Consider the following 20,465-nt stretch of genomic DNA (forward strand, 5'->3'; position numbering starts at 1 on the left):
AGAGGGTGAACTTCCTACTGTGCCAGTTTTATGTCACATTATACCATGAGACCCCGGATCTCAAAATCATCATCTCCTAAGACACCAGCAACAGTCCCTCGGGTCTCATCTTATCCTTACTCAGCAAAAATCACCCCAAGAACTTCAGTGTTGATGGGTACCTCAGTGGGGCCACTAGCCTCCCCACAAACAGGCAGGCATCCACATGACCCCAGCGATCATCTCAGCAGTAGAATGTGGCAATGTGGGTGAGTGGCATCTTAGATGGAGTCTTTCCCCCAAAGAATAGAATGCCCCTGGTGTAGAGGCTGGATTGGCTGGCATGGTCAGGTGAGATGGACAGCCAAACAGGCATACGCATGCTGAAATGATGTTAAGAACCAATGAGGTCAGCTGCCAGAATTTACCGAGTGCCTGTCAGTGCTCAGCTGAGGGCATGACTTTGATTAAATTGTCCAATCAACTGCAAGGGAGTGGAAACATGGACCTCACTTTATATATGAAAATCCAGGGCCAGCAAAATAACCTAACCGCTGCTCACCAATGTGGTTGGTTGGGTCTCAGCTCTCAGAGCACTAAAGATGCTAGTGTAGAACACTTGTTTCTCAGCACTATTTGGGGAAACTTATGGAATCTCTGGGGAGAAAGACATAGCAGGAGCAGGTGGGTCACTGGGTGGTCTTTTGAGGGCCGTAGCATCATTGTGGATTTTGGCCTGCACTCTTTTACCATGAAGAAGGCATTCTTGTATGTTCCTGCCACCGAGGACCCACTCTCTCCTCACCTCGTGTTCCTCACTGTGATGGGTTAAGTCTCCTGAACCATGACTCAAGAAAAGAAAAGAAAAAAACTACACAAATGAACAACAGCCCACCTTAAGTTCTTTTCTGTTGAGCGTTTAGTGTCAGCAAAGAATAAGTAACACAGGGCATGTCCAATGGCCCGAAAGGACAGGATTTCCTTGACATTTTTCCTGCTTCCTGTATCAGCCACTCTTAGTTCTCAGTGAAGACAGACAGGAGAGTTCATGACACCGTCATCCCATTGCTCATGTGACCCATCCCAGAGCAGCCCTCACTGGTGCTGGCTCCCTGCAGGTTATGGTTGTGTTGGGCGCTTCCTTATGTACTGTTCTTCAATTCAGTACCTGGGGAGCAGACTCCATCCCTTAGGCCACAGATGGGAATGCGAGCTCAAATACACCAAACTAGTAAGAGGTAAAGGCAGAAAGAGAGCCGAGCCTTGTCCCTGCAAAACCAGGGGGACCTCTTCTCGCCCTCTGTGTTACAGGAGGATGGAGCGGTAGTTCTGTTACAGGATGACTGACCGTGCCAGACAGAGAAGCTAGCTCCCATTTCACCAGCGAGCAAAGCAATGCCACCCAGAAATGCTCAACCTGGCAGAATTGTTTTCTCCTGAGCTTGGTTTCTCACGTCAACACTGGGGACACTGGGCCAGATACTTCTGTGTTGGGTGATATCTGACTATAGCCCTGGCCACAGGCCATCAAGGGCTCATAGTATCTTCTAATTGCGACCATCCAAAGTAGCTCCAGGCATTGCCAAGTGTTCCCTCGGGAAGAACTGAGCATAGTTGAGGACCACTGGTGGAAAACACAAACGCGTCTGGCTGTGACATGCAATTGTGGAAGCAGTGCTTTCTCGTGAGTCACTCAAGCTTGAATAAGAGTAATGAAATAAGGCCTGAGCCATGGCTCAGCAGTGTAGAGCACTGGCTGCTCGTCAGAGGATCCAGGTCCAGTTCCCAGCATGCACACGGCGGCCCCAAACCATCGACTCATAATTCCAGTTCCAGGGGATCCAATACTCTTTTCTGGTCTCTGCAGGGAGCACACATGCCTGGTGTGCAGACATACATGCAGGCGCTCACACACACACATGAAGTAAGTTAATCTATGCAACGTGTGCTCTACGGATTTCTGCTGTTGACATTGCTGCCAGGCAACGCACGGCTCCACGGTCCCTACCTGGGCTGAGAGGGCTTGGCTCTCCTCATTGTACACAATCAGCGTCTGGTGGCCATTGTCACTTGGGATGACGCCTCCGAGCCTCTTGGGTCCGAACTCAAAGCGGCACCGCAGCAGGGAAAGCAGAGCGGCTGTGGTACAACAGAAAGGAAGGAGCAAGCTTGCCCCTGTCAGAGGCCTCAGGGAACCAGATTCTGCTCACATCCACTCAGCCGCCACCTGACAGAGTCAGGCTTCATCTAAATCATCTTAGGTGCTGAGCAGCGTGTGGGGCTCAGGTAGATGCTAACACTTCATGCTGAACTCACTGCTTAGTATTAACTGGCCAGGAATACTCTTCATTTTTTTTTTTTAATAACTAGTGCCCTTATTAACCTTAGTCAAACCCGGGAACCTAGACACCTGTGTGCCTCTGTAACCATGGTTACTACAAACATATGCTCACCCTTGGATCTATGTTCCTCTGTGGATTCCATTGTTTACATAATTGCCTGCTGATGGAAACTGAATTTCGGCCAGTTAGTGTGTCTGGCAACCTTCGACCTAAACAAACCCAGAGTTCATCCTCCTTCCACCCACACAGAGCCTGTCCAGGTGTCCGTTGGTCAGTGAGAGGCCCTGAGCTCCCAGGAGCCACTGACCTGCCAGAGCCAGGAGCGCTGCACAGACAGGGGGCAGGGCCCACAGAAGAAGCCCTGTGTTGGAGAGAGTCTCGCACTTAGATCCACTAGGACAGGAGCAGACCCTCACGTGGACCGTCTGCCTCTGCGTGAGGCCCTGTCTGTCTCCTAGGAGTAGTGGCACCAAGTATTCCCCAGGCGGGAGGCTTCTCAGCATCATGAGCTCAGCAGAACGGCCTGCAAAGGCAGGAAGACATGAACAGGCTCATTGGCCCATATGCATCTCCTTGCTTCCCCCCAGGACCAAGACTCTGCATGGAAATGGGACAAGATAGAAAATCCAAAATCAGGGAGCATATAGGAAAGAAAAGAGGCCCTTTGTCCCAGGATCTGGGTGGCCTTTTCTGTTAGAGATTATTGATAAAGTCAAACTGCCTACAGATGGGGTGTCTTCCTAAAGACCCCCCGAATGAGGATAACAGATAAGCTGTGTTAGCTTAGGGACCAAATGATCCTTGAGGTTTTAGCATAATAAACAACATTCCTTGTAACCCTACTTTACAGCTTTATTGACAAAAGAAAAGTCTGTAACCTTTAAACCCTACTGTAAATTGCGTTATCTGAACAAGCAACTTAGAAAAGCTACAGAATCTGATCTACACTCACAGGATCCTGTTTACATCCTCACGATCCTTGCTACACACATTGGACCACTCGCTACACATGTAGGATCCCACCCAACCCACAGGGCCCTGTCTACACCCATAGGACCCTGTCTACACACACAGGACCCTGTCTACACACACAGGACCCTGTCTACACCCACAGGACCCTGTCTACGCACACAGGACCCTGTCTACACACACAGGACCCTGTCTATACCCACAGGACCCTGTCTACACACACAGGACCCTGTCTACACACACAGGACCCTGACTACACACACAGGACCCTGTCTACACCCACAGGACCCTGTCTATACCCACAGGACCCTGTCTACACACACAGGACCCTGTCTACACACACAGGACCCTGCTTACACACAGGACCCTGTCTACACCCACAGGACCCTGTCTACACACACAGGACCCTGTCTACACCCACAGGACCCTGCTTACACACACAGGACCCTATCTACACACACAGGATCCTCCTGCAACCACAGGATCCTGCCCACACCCACTATAAATGCACTTAACTGGGACTCTTCCTTGAGAAACCCACACCCACTCTTGGGTATATCTTATACTTGCCCATGAGCCTATTTCTCTCCAAATTGTAATAAACTCCAGCTGCCTTTCAGTCTGGCTCACCCTGAAAGTCTTTTTAGTGGTAAGGTGAAGAATCCTGGGTTTGCATAAATGAAGGTCCCTAGGGGAGAAGGGAATTTCTGTCCATAGCAGTGTGGAGCAAGGCCTCCATCCTTGTAGCTACCCCATTATTGCTGCTGGCAGAAGGAGCCATAGGCAATATTAGAAGTCCCAAGACTAGTTTCACTTCTGATGGCAACCATAAGTTCACAACCTACCATAACCATGGTCAGGTGGACAACTGCAGTAGAGACAGGTCCTCCAGACATAATACACTCATTGGCATCGGGAAACAGAAAGAGCAGTGACCCACCAGGGACTTTAGACCTTGACCCAGCAATGGGATAAAGTGGGAAGAGCGGTGGTCTGTCTATGGTGATGAAGGGGTCTCCAGACCCTTATCTGAGATTCCTGCTCCACTATGTGATCTTGGGGACTGGCAGGCTGTGTAAGAGATGCAAGGTTGACTGGGAGTTGTACATTGGGTACAACTGCCTCTCGGTTGCCCAGAGATGCCCTGATGAAAAGCTAGCTGCCTCTGACTCATCCTTACCCCTATAAAAACCCCAGCTCTCCAAGCTGAACTGGGATGGCGTTCTGTCAGCCTCTCTATCCAGGGCAAATAGAGATTCCTTTACATCATCCAAAGCTCTAGAACTCACAGCAATCATGCACGCTGTTACAGTCATGGCTGCTGTTCTCTACGAGGACCAGGACCCAGATGAGAATTGGGGGACAGAGGGCACAGACAGTCATCTTCCATGGAATCAGGAAAGCCATGAGTGACAGCAAGCATGCAATACTCCATCCAGACAAGCTCACCCCAGTCCTTGTGCCCAGAATCATTTCTGAGACTTTGTAAGTAATCCTGGCTGGCCTCCCAAGCAACACACTCTGATCTTTAGGTTCTCCAAGGGTCACCTGAGACTGTGTGCCCCAATGTTCCCACCCTAAATCACTTGTTGCCATCTGTGTTAGCCCCTAACCCGTACAAACCTTCACCCTGCTTCGTCCTCAGCATCCAAGTACCATCTACATCTCTCTGGGCAGAGTCCAAGTCAAACGTAAAGGGGTTGGAGTAGGGGTCCAGGTCGCCATCCTCGGCCTCTAAGAGCAGGGGCTGGTTTCCCGCAGACTCACAGATCTCCAAGTGTCGAGAATGAGACTGGAGAGTCGGAGCGTTGTCATTGATGTCAGACAGGAAAAGCATCAGGGTCCCTGTGCCAGTCAGCGGTGGAAGGCCTTGGAAGGGAGAGCAACCGGAGATAAGAGAGGAGGTTCAAACACAGGAAAGAGAGAATTAAAATGAAATCGCAAAAACCAACAGCGTCAACAGCTCCTGAACCAGGAGTGCTTGCAACGATCGCTAGCTCTCTGGAGAGCCAGTCAGTTTTTAGTCAGGGTGTGGCCCTGGTTGGGTGGCCACCCTCCAATGAACAGGGACACACAGACACACATGGGCAGCACAAACTGTTCCCGATGGGTTTTTTAAAGATAAGAGAACACAGAGTGGATTGTGTAGGGGAGGGGGTGGCATCTGAGAGGAGCTGATAGAGGTGAGTAAATGATCAAAATACATTATACAGAATTCTCAAAGAAGTAATAAAATTGTGACTAAATGAATAAATAAATGAATCACTTAAGAGAAAATCAAATAAGCAAATGAAACCCAGCAGTATCTTAACTGGGAGAAACAGAACCACCTTTTAACCCCACTTTGAGCTGTGGAGCAAACAAAGGCAGGCTGGCCTGGCATCCCTGCTTCTGCCTGTCCTCCTGTGGGGAAGAGGCCTCTATTGCATCCTCCTTCCTCTGCCTCCCTTTCTATTTGAATTGCAAAATTCGTGTGCTAAGGGGACCCAGGAGGTTGGACAGGAACCTGATTTGCCAGGAAAAAAAACTGTAGCCGGTCTCTGCCCTACAAATCCTTCACAGAAACGGCAGAAGAGGACCAGCTTGCCCAGGAGCAGGAAAGCAGGGGTCCTCACACCCATCACCCCATCATGACTTGACCTGTGAAGACAGGGGTGCCCTTCCTGTGAGACAGACTACTGTCCACCCCACTTCTCAAGCCTGTGCTGGGACAACTGCTCTTCCTGGGTCCCTGTCTCATTTGTTTTCTGAGAGGGAGCAGGTAGGAGGGCCTTCTGGGCCTGGTCCATCCATTCAGAGAGCCCTCCTTGTGCACACAGGCCTGGTAAATGACCATGCTCAGCTGTGCCAAGGGCGAATCCACCCACTGAAACATCCGGCCATTTCTCTTCCCACGTCAGGAACCGCCCAGGTCTGTGCTCAGTCTGTTTCTCGCCTATACGAAAAGTCAGACCACCCAGAAAAAGCAACCAAACCCTTGTCGTTATCTTGAGTCATTTGTAGGTGAGGTAGAGTGTACTAGCATGTCCTGTCAGTCATGTTACATGTTAAGGAAAGTGAGTGTCTGTAAAAGGGTAGCACGTGGAATCCCCAGGGAAGATGGGGTCCGTGCAGTTCCTGCCTGTGATGGTGGACCACACAGCTTTATAAGGTGTTGTACTGGGGAAGCTGGCAAAGGGTGCTGGGATGCTGAAACCCCTGTGAATCTGCTCGGTGACTGACTGGTCAGGTATTAGCAGGTTTGGGTGTCACTGAGGGTGGCTCTCCCCTCATAATTCAGCAGCTGACAAAACTGGGTACTGAAACTCTGGACTCTGACCCCAGGTGAAGACATGGCAACCAATCAGAACTGTCTGAAAGATTATGACTACCTGGTAATAATCTACTACAGACCATATTACAAATCTGGTAAAGAGCCTGCCAATCACCGGGGAGGGAACATCCCTCAGGAAAGTGTCTATTTTAGAGACTTTAGGAATAGCATGAAGCCCACTTAAAAGTAGATGTTAGGGGTGGCCTCTCTGACCACTGGCCACTCTCCTCACCCCACAGATATGCTTTCCTCCTCAATGGGCCCTATGGCTGCTGTCCATTCTCATCCCTTGACGCCCCTCCCCCACTTCTCTCTAGAACACACTCATTGATCTCTGTACTTCAACATATGCTCTCTGAGTTATTCTGATGGAAATAACAAGAGCTGGGGAGCACAAGGGAGGGAGGAATGGTATAAATTTATGGTGATTTAAAAATCATCTTTTCTAATTAAAATTAGAACTAAAATTAAAATTAAAAACAAGTCATGGGGGCTGGAGAGATGGCTCAGTGGTTAAGAGCACTGTCTGCTCTTCCAGAGGTCCTGAGTTCAATTCCCAGCAACCACATGGTGGCTCCAAACCATCTGTACTGAGATCTGGCGCCCTTCTCTGGCGTGTGGGTATACATGGAGGCAGAAAGTTGTATACATAATAAATAAATAAATCTTTAAAAAAAAAAAAAACAAGTCATGGCCATCAAGCAACCATCCCCAAGCAAATCCTCACACCCGAGAATTTGGGTTGGCTCACTTCTCTTCCCTGGACATCGACTAGGGTCTTGCTTCACTGACAGATAATCAAGCAAGTGTGTTGGGCAGGCCCACGGTCCTTGGAGCCTGGGCTTTCATCACAGATGTCTTTAGCTACAATTCTTAATGCTACTTGAAAATGTTCTCAGATGCAGCCTTGTGGGAATCTGGAGAAATGCGCTAAGATGTGTTCTTTAAACCACTCGTCCTGGTTTATGACAAATGCATCCTGCTCAGTCGCATTTGCTGTGGCTTATGAGCCATCCCAGGTACAGGAAGCTGCTAAATATTTATCACACGTCGTTGGGCTTGACAAAGCGCTACTGCATTAGCTTTTGAACAGATGAAAATGGCGGGCCTGATGGCAGCTTCCTCGCCGGTTTAATTGTCTCTGCCGAGTGAATACTGTCCCTCTTTCAGCAGAATTGGTCCCTAGCTTACCATTTCAGGAGTTATTATCAAAAATAATCTCCAGCATCAAGGCAAAGTGAAAACAATGTTTATTTTATAATTTCCTCAGTGATGCTGAAAATGGCCTCCCTTAGAGGCTGGAGTCACCACTGTTAGCTCCGGCTTTGCCTCAGTACTCACCACTGTCAACCGCATGGACAAGGATTGTGTAAAAGCTGCCATTCACGTGAGGAGACTCCCGGTCTATTTGCTGCTTGGTGGTGACTGCTCCTGTTTCTTCATCCACGGTCACCCAATCTGCTGGATCGTGAACCAGTTTGTATCTTGTAGAAGGAACACAGACACAATTTTTAAATTTAGGAAACTTTACCAAAAGACAAGTCACTGCCAGGGTGGTGCATACTTGTCATCCGAGCACTTGGGATGTGGAGTCAGGAGGTCATGAGTTTAAAACCATCTCCAGCTTTATCGAGGGTTCAAGACCATGCCTCATAATATTGTTTTAATGACAAATCAAAATATATCACAGAACTCCTGTGGTGATCTGAATACAAATGGCCTCCTTAGGTTCATAGATTTGAGTGCTTGGACGCCAGGGAGTGTCACTATTTGAAAGGATCAGGAAGTGCGGCTTTGCTGGAGGAAGTGTGTCACTGGGAGTGGAATTGAGGCTTCAGAGAGGCCTAGAGGTTCTCTCTCCTCCAGTGCCTCTGGATCCAGAGGTAGAACCGTCAGCTACTTGACCAGCACCATCCTGCCATCATGCTTACTGCCCTGATGATAATGGACGGAACCTCCGAACAGTAAGCAAGGCACGATTAAGCGCTAGCATAAGTGCCCTCTTCCTGTGCAGCCTGAGCACTGAGCATAGCTCAGCCTGCCTTGGGGAAACACTTGGTGCAGGAGCAGACCAGTCTGTGAGTATCAGCAGAGGGCGGCTTCCCACTCAGCACAGTGCGCCTCGGAATCGTGGGTCTTGACCCTCTTGTAGCAGACCCTGAAGGACTCTCTCCCTTGAAGATCATCTTCCTAGCCATCACTTTGGCAGGACACTTCAGAGTTTCTGAGAGTGACAGGCATCAGATGGCATCCATTGGAACCATGTCAGGTTGCCAACCACTGTGCCTCTGGAGGGACCACAGTAAGGGATTCCTGTACTCAAGCCAGGAGCATGAAGCTCAGGCAGAGAAAGGGCCAGAGAAGGGCAGCATCTCTAACAGGTTTCATCTTCCTCATCTGGAAAAAATGCTTTCAGCAGGGCCCGCCATGATCCCTCGTGGATAGCCAGTGGGTCATAGATTTTAAAGAGACCATTTTCTCGTGCACAACTTTAACAATTAGGGAAGGTTCTAGAAGTCCCTGTAGTTTTATGGTGTTCACAACCCAGGAGTAGAAACTCAAGAGTTCATCCATAGATCATCTGAGACCAAAAGCAAATTTGGGCATGAAAAATAACTAATTTCAACCAAAGGACATTAGAAAGAGAAAACACTAACTGTGGTCTGTGAATGCCGCCTTTACCCTGGCATAGAAGACACAACCGATACCCTGACTAAGCAGGGTCTGAGGTCACACAGTAGGGTTCCATCACTGGGGTGGTTAAGACATGGGGACCGACGAGAGAGTGGTGGATGCCAGGGATCTGGGTAAGGGAAGTGAGGAAGTGGACTGGGAAAGAGGTTGAAGGGAGATCTGGGGAAGGGGACTTGGAAGGGGCTGGGGAAGCTGCCTTTACTGGGTACACAGATTCTACGTGGTGTATGAATGTATTCAGTGCCAAGGACTGAACTCTTAAAGTGGTGCACATATATACCTCATTAAAAAGATTTGACTAAAGTATTTCATTTAAAACAATAAATATTATTAAGAGTATTTATCCAGAAGCAAGAGAGCTAGGATATCTGGCAAAGAGAGACATAGAAACATGTTACAAAGCATTTTTGCACAAAAAAAGAGACTCTGAAGGGTCAAGGGAGGGATAAGTTGGGAGACTCCAGGAGGGTGCTATAGGGTGAGGGTGCTAACTGGGTTAGTCCAGCCAGTTTACCAGGTAGCTTTACATTTTCACTCCTGGGACTGAAACAGTCTCAGCAACGTTCTCCAAAAGCCAGGCCAACAGTCCTCACCCTGCAGCCAGCCTTGCTGCCTGCTTCTCTGTGCCCACCTTATCTGGCTGGTGACCCTGTCCGGGTCTGTAGCATTGAAATCTCCCAGCCGGATGCCCGGCCCAGCTCCATCCTCCTCGCTGACTATGAAGCTCCTGGGGTGAAAGGCTGGTGGGTCATTGGTGTCCACCACCTGCACGCTCACAGTGGTACTGGCCATGGCCTTCGTCGATGGCTGTGCCTGGCCCTCCTCACAAGAGAAGAGCGGCTCCTGATTCTCCACAACAATGCGGAGGCTGTGAGCTGCTTGAGTTTCATAATCCAAAGGCTGCCGAGGTAAGAGAGGACTTGATTAGTGCCCACTGCTCCCCTGTCTGGAGGACGCTTAGCAGAGTCATCAGAAACCCAGCGGTGGGAGGAAGTGATCAAAAGCCAGCTCCCTTTCACTGGGCCACACAGAGCCACCCTCCATCAGAGGGTGATGAAAAATGCAAGAAAACCCGGAACTCATGAAACATTCAAGTCTTAACCATGCCACAGGAAGAAAAAGAAATCAGAGGAACTTGGAGAAATATAAATACTAATGATCATAGCTACTCAGGGTACAAAGTAGCCTGGGACTTGGAAGGACTCAGAAGCCAGGAGGGTGACAAACTCAATGGCAGGCAACTGTGCAGCGGGTTGTCAGATACTTGGTATTCACAGTGTGGTCTGCGGCTCCTGAACGTTTCCTGGACCTTATTCAACTGACAGGCAGAATCCCAACTGTACCCAGAGGCACTGACTCTATCCGGCCCTTCCTGTCAAGGTAGCTGTTCTGTGCGGGAGGTGCTGGCCTTTCTTAGGTCTCCTTGAAAGCCACAAAGACTAAAAGCATCAGCACCCGCCTGCCCACTCTTCTCAGCTATGACTTTATGTAAAGGATCTCTCTGCTCTTTGATTTCCTCATCCATAAAATATGGCCGTAATATCCTCCTCCAGGGCCAGCTTCCCTGAGCTCAGCACCCATCACAACCCACACAAATGCCCCAATATTTACACCTCAACGGTTTAAGATGTTTTAAACCCGGGAGATTAAAAGAAGAACTTTTCATTAGAGAAACATTTTAAAGGATGGGGTTAAGGCCCAACTAGTTCCACACTTGCCTAGCGTGCCCAAAGCCCTGGGTTCGAGCCCCAGCACCACATAAAGCAAGTATGGTTGTGTATGTCATGATCCCAGCACCCTAGAGTTAGAGACAAGATGAGAAATTCGAGGGAATCCTCTGCCACATAATGATCAAGGCCAATCTGCAATATTTGAGACCCTGGCCCAAAAAAATAAATATTTTTTAAAGTTTGCTTTTCATCACATCAGGAAAAGAAATAATAAAAACTCCAGCCTTATGTGAATGTGGTAGATTTTGTCTGTAACAACAACAACAACAAAAGGTGTCAAAGAACTTGATAGCATAAAATGTCTGCTTCTTGTTACTGCAGGAGGAGCCCTCGGCCTCCACACAAAGGGCTCAGATGGTCCTTCGTTCTTCTAAGGGTGGCACAGGGCACACTATGCATTCCGCACACAGTGAGCGCTTAGCAGGTACTAGCAACTTAGTCATTATGGCTTGTCCTCCGGATGGGGACCATGGCATCCACCACCGCCTGACCCTGACTTTACCTTGATAACATTTAATACCGCTCGGTTGGTCTCAGGGTCAGTCATGATGTCAAAATGCTCCTCCTCATTGCCATCCAGTATGTGGAATTGTGCTCTCCAAGCTGGTGTAAACGGTGAGTCTCCGTCTTGAACAGGGAGATACAACACACCCCGTGCGACTTCACCTTCAGAAATCTGAATCTCATACTGGAAGAAATCATCATCATGTCCACATCACAGATGCAAAGACACACCATAGAGAAGAGGGCTGGGGAAGGGCTGGGTCCTCATCAAGACACCTTTGACCTTCAAGCATTTGAATCCCTCCAGTTATATTAGGGACACTATGAAGTCGGGAGCATGCTCCTTTCTATGAACGGCATTCCCTAAGACTCTGTGCCTAAGGCTGGATAAGTTTAAAGAGAGTCTTCAGTCCAACTCAATGCATTCTTACGCTGAGAATTTTTAAGATGCAATACACAGCCTAGCCCACATGTCGTAAGTATCCTAGCTCTTCCACAATGGGGAGAGATTTATTTGGATCAAGGGGACCATCTTTCCAGCGCACACAGTTCCTTGAAACAGCTCATTTTTCAGTAGTTTTTGTAGAGAGTCTCTAAGCAAGCACGGCAAGACAGTGAGGTATTTTTTTTTCCAGGCTTACTTTTGAGCGCATAGATTTTTTCCTAAACCAGGGAAGGATTCTGACACAGGCTTAACTGGAACATTATTTTGTCATTGTTATAAACTTTTGGAAGAGGAGCTTTCACTGAAAACATTCCATGTTGGTTTATGTAATTAAAACATTTAAATAACCCATTTTAAAATTAATTGGTTGAATCATTAATGCAACAGTCAGTACGCACAGGTAAAATAGTAATAATAATAACATTCCCAAGGAGTTGAGAATGGAATGCCTGTGTTTGGGGAGGAGGTCAGGCAGAAACTAGAATAAATAAGTTCACTAAGTAGAACACCACAAGGCAGATGAATGAACAAAGGGCTTCGAGTATCCAGGAGGGGTACAGGGTGTTGACTGGGTCATCAAGGAAAACTCCTCTCGGGATCAAGTTGTGTGTGCAGGAACATACATATGTAGGAGCCTCCTTCCTCTGCGCAAACACACTGTGAAAGTGTCAGCTCTATTCTTCTGTGTTCCAGGGATGGAACTCAAGCCGTCAGGAGGGCAGCAAGCTCCTGTATCATTTTGATGGCTCCAACCTTGCTTCTGGAGACAGGTTTCCCACTGAGATCTAGGACTCACCAATTAGGCAAGGAAGGCTGCGAATGGACCCCATGGATCTTGCTGCCTGGCCTCAGTGGACAGCACCATGCCCAGAGTTTTATATGAGTGGTGGGTGTCAGGCTCAGGCCTTCACACGCGGGAAGCAAATATTTAACAGATGGGGCTATCTCTCTACCCCGGGTGGTCTGCCCAGTTCCACTTTAGGTTACTTTGGAGTATCGTATGTACTTTCTCATGACCCAGGAGAAGTACATAAGCCTAGTGCTTGGGGACCTTTGTAGAGGGCTTAGAATTCAGGCACCCTATACCTTACATGGTCTTCCACAAATGTGGGCATGTGGTTGTTGCCTTCCTCCACACTGACGTGAATGGTGGCTGTGGATGACAGGGATGGCTCTCCACAATCCGTCGCTCTGACTATCAGAGTGAACCAAGGAGCAGTCTACATGAGAAAGGAAAGGAATGTTAAGCCCCACAAACACAGGGGAGGAAAATATTAACAAGGACATTTCTTTCTAGTAATTTCTATAGCAAGGCTTAACCACAGAAGACTCCCAATTGCAAATACAGACCCCAATCTGGGGCTGAGGCATAAACAACACTCTGGGTATGAGTGTGTGAGTGTGTGTGTGTGTGTGTGTGTGTGTGTGTGTGTGTGTGTGTACGCGTGTGCACATTGCCAGAAGTTAACCTTGGGTGCTCTTCAGGCACTGTGCACCTTCATTCTTGATTCAGAGTCTCCCATGGAGCCCGAAGCTCACCATTTGGCTAGTCTGGCTGGCCAGGACGCCCTAGAGAGGAGCCTTTCTCTGCCTCTGCAGCTCTGGGACAACAGGCACCCTGTCACAGCACTAGTGTACCCGGTTCTGGGGCTGGAACCGGGTGTCCTGCCAGGGTAGCAATCACTTTGCTGACAGAGCTAGCTCACCAGCCCCGGTGCATTCAAATAATAAAATCTACATAACCTCATATTTTAAGCATCCCGAGAGCCGTACTTCCCCACTGATGAGATCAATCCGAAAGCCACTTTCTCTCAGTAATGGTGTTTGAGAAACAAGGAAATAAAGGACTTGAGAATTCGGAGTGTTTTCTTGATCCAAATCGACCGTTAACAACTGAAAAATAGGTTGACCTAGAAAGAAGTTTTTAAGAATGTTATTGCTGGCTGAAGGTTGTTTGCCAAAGTAGAGAGAGGGAAGAACCTTTGAAAATGGCATCAGGGCACACACCAGAATGGATGAGATATTTAAATGTAAAAATCAGCATACAGACACACTATGAAAATAAAGGTGGATATTTAACTTAGGGTAAACTTTAAGAAGCCTTCTACCTAGGACTTATGTTGCAGAAGAGGGCGGGGGTACAACTGATACATGAAGTTTTTATTTATTTATTTATTTTTTTTTTGATTTTTCGAGACAGGGTTTCTCCGTAGCTTTTGGTTCCTGTCCTGGAACTAGCTCTTGTAGACCGGGCTGGCCTCGAACTCACAGAGATCCGCCTGCCTCTGCCTCCTGAGTGCTGGGATTAAAGGCGTGCGCCACCACCGCCTGGCAGATGTGCAGGCAACATGGCAGGAAAGTATTTATATTACTACATGTCTGTATGATGGGGCACACATAGGGCATGTGTGGGGGTCTCAGAACAGGTTTGTGGAGTCAGTTTTCTCCTGCTGCCTTCGCAGGAGTTTCAGGTTAGACCTTGGAGCTTTAGGCTTTAGCAGCGCTTTCCCAGCAGGGCGTTCTCACAGACTCAACACAGCTTTTCAAACCAGAAAACATGCCCAGACAGAAAAAGATACCCAGCATCTATGAACGTTTAAGGACTAATACATGTACATTTCCTGCTCTCATAAAAAGTACATATGTAAGTGTGTATTTACACTCAAATAGAACACCTGACAAGGCATGAACATACACAACACAACTGTGGGTAAACATGCGTGTAAAACCTAAAGGAAAAAAGTCCTAAAACTTCTGAAAACGCTTCCTATTCCAATGGCTTCAGGTCTTTGAATTTTCCAAAGACTATTTTACAATATTAAACACTGCTTTTGTTATAAAAATAGATTCTCCTTCTAGGAAAATTAGTTTGGCTTGTAAAGATTTACTTTCTGAAACCCAGAGGCCAGATGTCATGTCCCTGTCGTTCTGCAGATGAGACACTTGCTGAGCCCCTGGTGAGCCTGCCATGGCTCCATCTCTATCCCTTGAGGTGTGGCTTTGTTGTTAGGCTACATTTACATGCCCGCTCTTCCAGATGGCACAATTTCCACATCCTTCCACGGCCAACACAAAATGAAGCTAAGGGAGAGCAAAGCCTTCAGCGACTCTGGGCCTGCGACCTTTTATGTGAGCAGTGAAAAGCCTTCGTGAATTACCTGGATCAAAGTCCCCATCACTATCAAAGCAAGAAGCAGGGGAGCCACACAGGGCAAAGAGAGGCATACTCACACAGTGGAACACCCAACGCACCTGCAGCGTGACTCTCTTTCACACTGATGTTAAATTCCTTCTCGGGAAACTGGGGTGCGTGATCATTCACGTCTCTGACTCTAATGTTGAAAATCAGGGATTCGTCCACCACTTTCCCTGTGGATCGATCCACAGCATCAAAGTAAACCTGGGGAGCAGAGAACTATGTAAACAGTGTGGGTGAGTATACCCGAGGGCGCTGATCAAAGAACCATTAATGCCAAGATGTGTAGTGCAGTTCCAAGGGCCTGCCTCAGCGCCACGCTCCCCCAGCACAGGCTCCCGCAGATCAGCTATGTGAAGATTTGGGGGGAAACCCCAGTCATTATCAAGGTCAGACTTGGTTTCTCCATTTGAGTAGACCTGAGCAAGATACTGGAGAGCTGTTTCTACAGTTTATCAGTGTTGTCTTGAGAAAGGAAGACACAGTTACTATTACTGGGTCTTGAGAATTATAGCCAAGACCTATAGGTTTTGGAGAAAGGGACGCCCAGAGGAACCAATACAGTTGTGGACACATCAGATCATAGAGAGTCAATGTCCTCACTGAGGTAGTGAAGAGGAATGGGGATGCCTCTCCAACTGTCCAGGAGTCCTACCTTGCTAGAGGCTAGTAAGTTAAGCTTGTATATTGAGAACGTTTGGGAAAGTTAAACAAATGAACCCAGATAGAAAGGAGGGAATAACAAGAGACCAGAGCAGATTATCAATGAAATGGAAACCACCAAACAGTGGCCATGGTTGATTAAACTAAAAACAATCTAGAAAAATTGATGTGTGGGATGGGGCCCAGAGAACAGACAAGGGAACGAGGGAATCCAGGTCAGAAGTGAGGGAACAGACATTACTACAGATCTTAGATGTGTAAGAAAGACAGAAACCCTTCTCCCTTAAGCTGCTTCTTATCAGGGAATTTTACCACTACATCAGAAATGAAACCAGGACACACACACATGCACGCACACACACACACATGATTGCACCCATGCACCCACACACATATGCGCACGCTCACACACACACACATACAGACCCACATGCATATACACATGTACACACACACCTACACAATGCACATATGGCACATGCATGTGTATACACATATACACACATGTGAAACACACATGTGCAAACACATACATGTGTGCCCGTAAATTTTTTTTTATGAAGAAACAGTCTGAAAGGGCTATAAACCACAGGAGTGCAGCTCCATAACAGCCTGGAAATGGCAAATTTATGGATAATAAAAGGGTAATAAAAAGCTTGTGGTTCTCAGTAAGGGCGGGGTGAGCGGGTGGAACATGAGGGATTTCAGAGCAGGAAGCTACTCCACAGGAGCCTGTGGTGGGAGCCACCGTTATCGACCCATGCGATACAAGGCATCAAGAGCACACCTGGACAGAGACCAGGCAAGCCATGGGCTTTGAATGGTGATTCTGTAAAACCCTGGCTCCCCAGTTACAACAGAAACAAACCACACCAGGACAAGATGCCGGCTGCGGGGACCTCGGGAAACTCAACACTGTGCTGTTCTTTCACAAATCTGAAAATGGTATAAAAAGCATAGCCCACTAGTTACAGGGTGTTCTTGATTACAATATTAAAATAAGGTAATGTTGACTACGTAACTTAAAATATGCCATTAATCATAAACCAGAAGTTGGGAGGTGATAAATATATTTCTAGAAATTGATCTGCTTGCATGCTGAGATAGGCATGTGTATTTTCTAGTGACTGTAACCTGCTTCACCACTGTGTCCCCTTTGCCCCTGGGTGCAAGGGTTTGGTCTGTTGAAGGCTGGCAGGCCAGAGGGACGGAGCATGCAGAGAGCCTGCAGTTTAGTCGCAGCAAAAGGATGCCCGTGAGCTGCAGTATGGAGGTGCTCCCAAGCACAGGAGCCCTCCACCGCGGGACCTTGGTTGCAGGCACAGGATCCCGCTAGAGGTATCAAGAAAAACGAGTTCCTTAAAGAAGAGCAAGGGTTGCACGGGCAGATGAACCCCTCGTACCCCAGCAGAAGCCCTAGAGAGCACGTTGTTCCCTCTGTTCCAGAGAATGATTGACTGTTCAACACTCGGAGGAGGTAGAGGAACCCAAAGGCCAGCCAGCAGGCGAAGGCTGAAGCACGGGTCTAAACTTCCCCTTCTTACCTCGCATCTCAGAACCAGCATGGGCAGCCTCAGTCTCCTCAGGGTCTCCAGAAAGGCTGACGGCTGCTGCAGGGCTCCTGCTCCTGAGCTACTCCGCTTCAGGGACTCTAGCATACATTTTTAAAGTTTTCACAAGCAAATTGGCTCTCTCCCACACGGTTGCTCCCTCGTCCTCCATAATTCATCGCGATGCCGGCAGCTCGGCTCCTTAATCACCCTGACTCCTTGCTCTGAAACTGGGCCAACCGTAATCCTCCCACTTAAACAAGAACCGTGTGTTTGTTTTGTGTTTATTATTTTATATTCCATTTATTATCCTAAAAGCTACATCTGAGACCTTTAGTTCTGACAGATGCCTGAGGGGCGTGAGTGCTGTTTATTCATTGGCAAGATGCTAAGAAATTCCAGGGGACTCAGTCACAATGCAGAAAGGAAATACCGCCGGCGCTTTCTGGACGCGGACTGGTTTTCAGCCTTTTGTTACAGCCCGGAGATTTACACCCTTGGATGAACAAACCATGCAGCACTTGCATGACAGACCGCCATATGGCGTCTGTAATTACACGCACAAGAGCTATAGCCTCACACCCAAGCTAGCAGACGGAAGCATCCTAGATGCCGGAGGCACAGTGGGAAATCAGTTACATGCATGGCTTAGAAGTAGGTCAGAGTCTCGGTGCAGGGATGGTCAATACACAATTATTTGAAAGAACGTAAAAGAATGGACTGCAATGGGCACTTGTGTCCTATGAAACTGAGAAGATTTAAAATAAGTAGAGAAGATTCCTTTACAGGAAAAAAAAGAGGCATTCTTCTCTTTATGAATCTATCATAAATCATATTGCAATTCTCAGCAGATTTTTACAGATTTCTTTTAGGTTTATGACATTAACAAGCTAGTCCACCCCTTCCACACTCCCAAGCCCAAATTCTACAAGTTTTGTCTAATTTTAGGGAAGCCCCCCCAGGTTGTATCAGGAATAGCATGCTTCTGGAGTCTCCCTTTGCAGCCTCAATGTGTTTGCACGGTTTATAGCGGTGTCCTGTCTCTCCGTGATCTCAGAACCAATCATCAGCACTTGGGCAGAGAGGCAGCTGGTCAGAGTAAAATGTGCTGGGTGACAGGTGTCCTGGGCCACTTTCCAACACCTGGTGATCTCCACTCGATGTGCTCCTGACCCAGGAGAGGGATATTCTCACCATCACAGTGGATTTGTCCCCATGCTCTGGAGGCTGGGCCTGCAGTGCAGTACGGCAGGAGGCCCTCTTGTAGGGCCCCCGGTCTACTCTTATTCCTGGGGTGCATCTTGAGGACAGTTTCTGGTCAGCTAACTAAAGCATTCTGTTTGTTTCTGTACTCCCCCTGCCCCGCCTGGTGATTAGCTGTAGGGCATTGTTGACTCCATCGTTGGTATGGTAATTTCCCACCTGCCTGGGTGGAAATCCTTGTGCAGCAGCTAGGTAAATAAGGATTTCCCCAAGGTTGAATAAATGGCATTCGGCTGATCTCCTTTCGAATGACCCAGGTCTCTTTGTGTGTTCTTTCAATCTCCAGGCCCTTGCCCGACTCGCGTGCGGTACAGTGGCGGGCAAACTGTACTGAGGGGATAACACAGAATCTGTGTTACACCCGCTGGAGTCTGCTCAGGCTTCTCTGCATGTGGCTTCTGGCCACTGTTAAGAATGAGGATCCCTGGCCTTACGGATGCCTGTGTGGTTCAAGTCTCTGCCTCCATCTTTTCACAGTTAACTCCAAGTGTTCTCCCTCTTCTGTGCCCAAATAGCCTTCTTCTTATTAGGACATTGACCAGTCCTGTTCCAGTACGACTTCATCTCAACTTGATTGCATCCCAAGAACTCAGTGGTCTAGTGAGAACACAGTCACAGCTGGCAGGCATTGAGATTCAAGTCCATCTTTTTGGGGGGTGTGAGTAGACTCCTGGACCCTGGAGAGAAGACGCCATTCTACCAGCTTGGTACCTCGCCTACCATCCAATGTACTTCTCTGAGACACCACTCTATGAAGAGCCTTGCTCTTGACCTTAGAGAGACGTTCATGAGGGAAGCCAGGGTCTCTTACCTCTTAGAACCTACATTCTGATGGAGAGTTAGACTTGATTGCTCTTTGAGCTGACGAGGGAGGGGGACTTGATTGGGGAAGGGGGAGGGAAATGGGAGGCGGTGGCGGGGAAGAGACAGAAATCTTTAATAAATAAATAAAAACACAAATGCACAAATTCCAGAAAACTCTGACATCAAAGAGAAAGTGAGTTGGAGTCGTGGAACAGAGGGCACTGGGTGGATAGTGCCAGCCCAGAATTTCCACCCTATATTCTATGCAAATGAGAGGGCCAGGTGGCTTGATTTTTAATAGCATTTGCATATTTACATAAATGCACATAGAGGACCAGTGTAGGCGGCTGGGGAGATGGCTTAGTTAGTAAAATATCTACTATGCAAAAAGAGTTGGCGTTCTAGGATCTGTGAACAAGCCAGTCATAGTGGCCATGTATGTATGCATCTGTATCCTAGCCCTGAGGATGTGGGGACAAGGAGGCCCTCCTAACTAGCTGGACAGCCAGTCTAGAAAATAGGTGAATTTGGATTCAATGAGAGACCCTGTCTCGAAAATAAGGTGGACAGTAAGTAACAGAGGAAGACACCCAACCTCCACATGCACAGGAACAGACATGGAAACACACATACGCCCCCTTACGCTCCCTACACATACAAACACACATACATACACATCCTACATACATACACCTTATACACACACATAAACACAGAAGCATGTACACACACACCTACATACACACACCTATACACACATCCCTATATACACATCCCTATACATACACATACACACAGACGCATGCACACAGATGAACACATACGCCTACACATACACACACACACCTATACATACACATACGTATACATATATTTACACAACACACCTACACACACAGAGTCAATGTAAAAAGACAAATATGATCTTGACGTCACGGTGTAACAGGCCCCAGACCTCTGTACAACCGACTCCATGATGGAAGTACCCTTCAGGCCTTGGAACCCAGCACACA

General features: G+C 47.9%; 1 protein-coding gene across 4 annotated transcripts in view; it reads right to left on the bottom strand.

Moving 5' to 3' along the window:
• Cdh26 (cadherin 26) overlaps window positions 1-17,583 on the bottom strand; it is a 32,113-nt gene extending 14,530 nt beyond the window's left edge. For 2 of the 4 annotated variants that reach the window (XM_041641759.1, XM_041641757.1), the window contains exons 1-10: window positions 17,380-17,583; window positions 15,229-15,376; window positions 13,720-13,886; window positions 13,068-13,196; window positions 11,530-11,715; window positions 9,929-10,197; window positions 7,945-8,087; window positions 4,914-5,159; window positions 2,629-2,844; window positions 1,988-2,118 (exon numbers count right to left, since the gene is read on the bottom strand). In XM_041641759.1, the coding sequence (XP_041497693.1) occupies window positions 1,988-2,118; window positions 2,629-2,844; window positions 4,914-5,159; window positions 7,945-8,087; window positions 9,929-10,197; window positions 11,530-11,715; window positions 13,068-13,196; window positions 13,720-13,886; window positions 15,229-15,376; window positions 17,380-17,493 (1,749 nt within the window). In that variant the 5' untranslated portion in view covers window positions 17,494-17,583. Of the gene's footprint in view, window positions 1-957; window positions 1,148-1,987; window positions 2,119-2,628; window positions 2,845-4,913; window positions 5,160-7,944; window positions 8,088-9,928; window positions 10,198-11,529; window positions 11,716-13,067; window positions 13,197-13,719; window positions 13,887-15,228; window positions 15,377-17,379 lie in introns of those variants that run through there. The other 2 variants (XM_041641760.1, XM_041641758.1) reach the window with 2 other exon arrangements.
• Between the last annotated feature and the right edge of the window lie 2,882 nt (window positions 17,584-20,465).

This window comes from Microtus oregoni, unplaced genomic scaffold, assembly GCF_018167655.1.
Source record: "Microtus oregoni isolate MIOR12 unplaced genomic scaffold, Mior012 000071F_ref0000514, whole genome shotgun sequence".
Lineage (NCBI taxonomy): Eukaryota > Metazoa > Chordata > Mammalia > Rodentia > Cricetidae > Microtus > Microtus oregoni.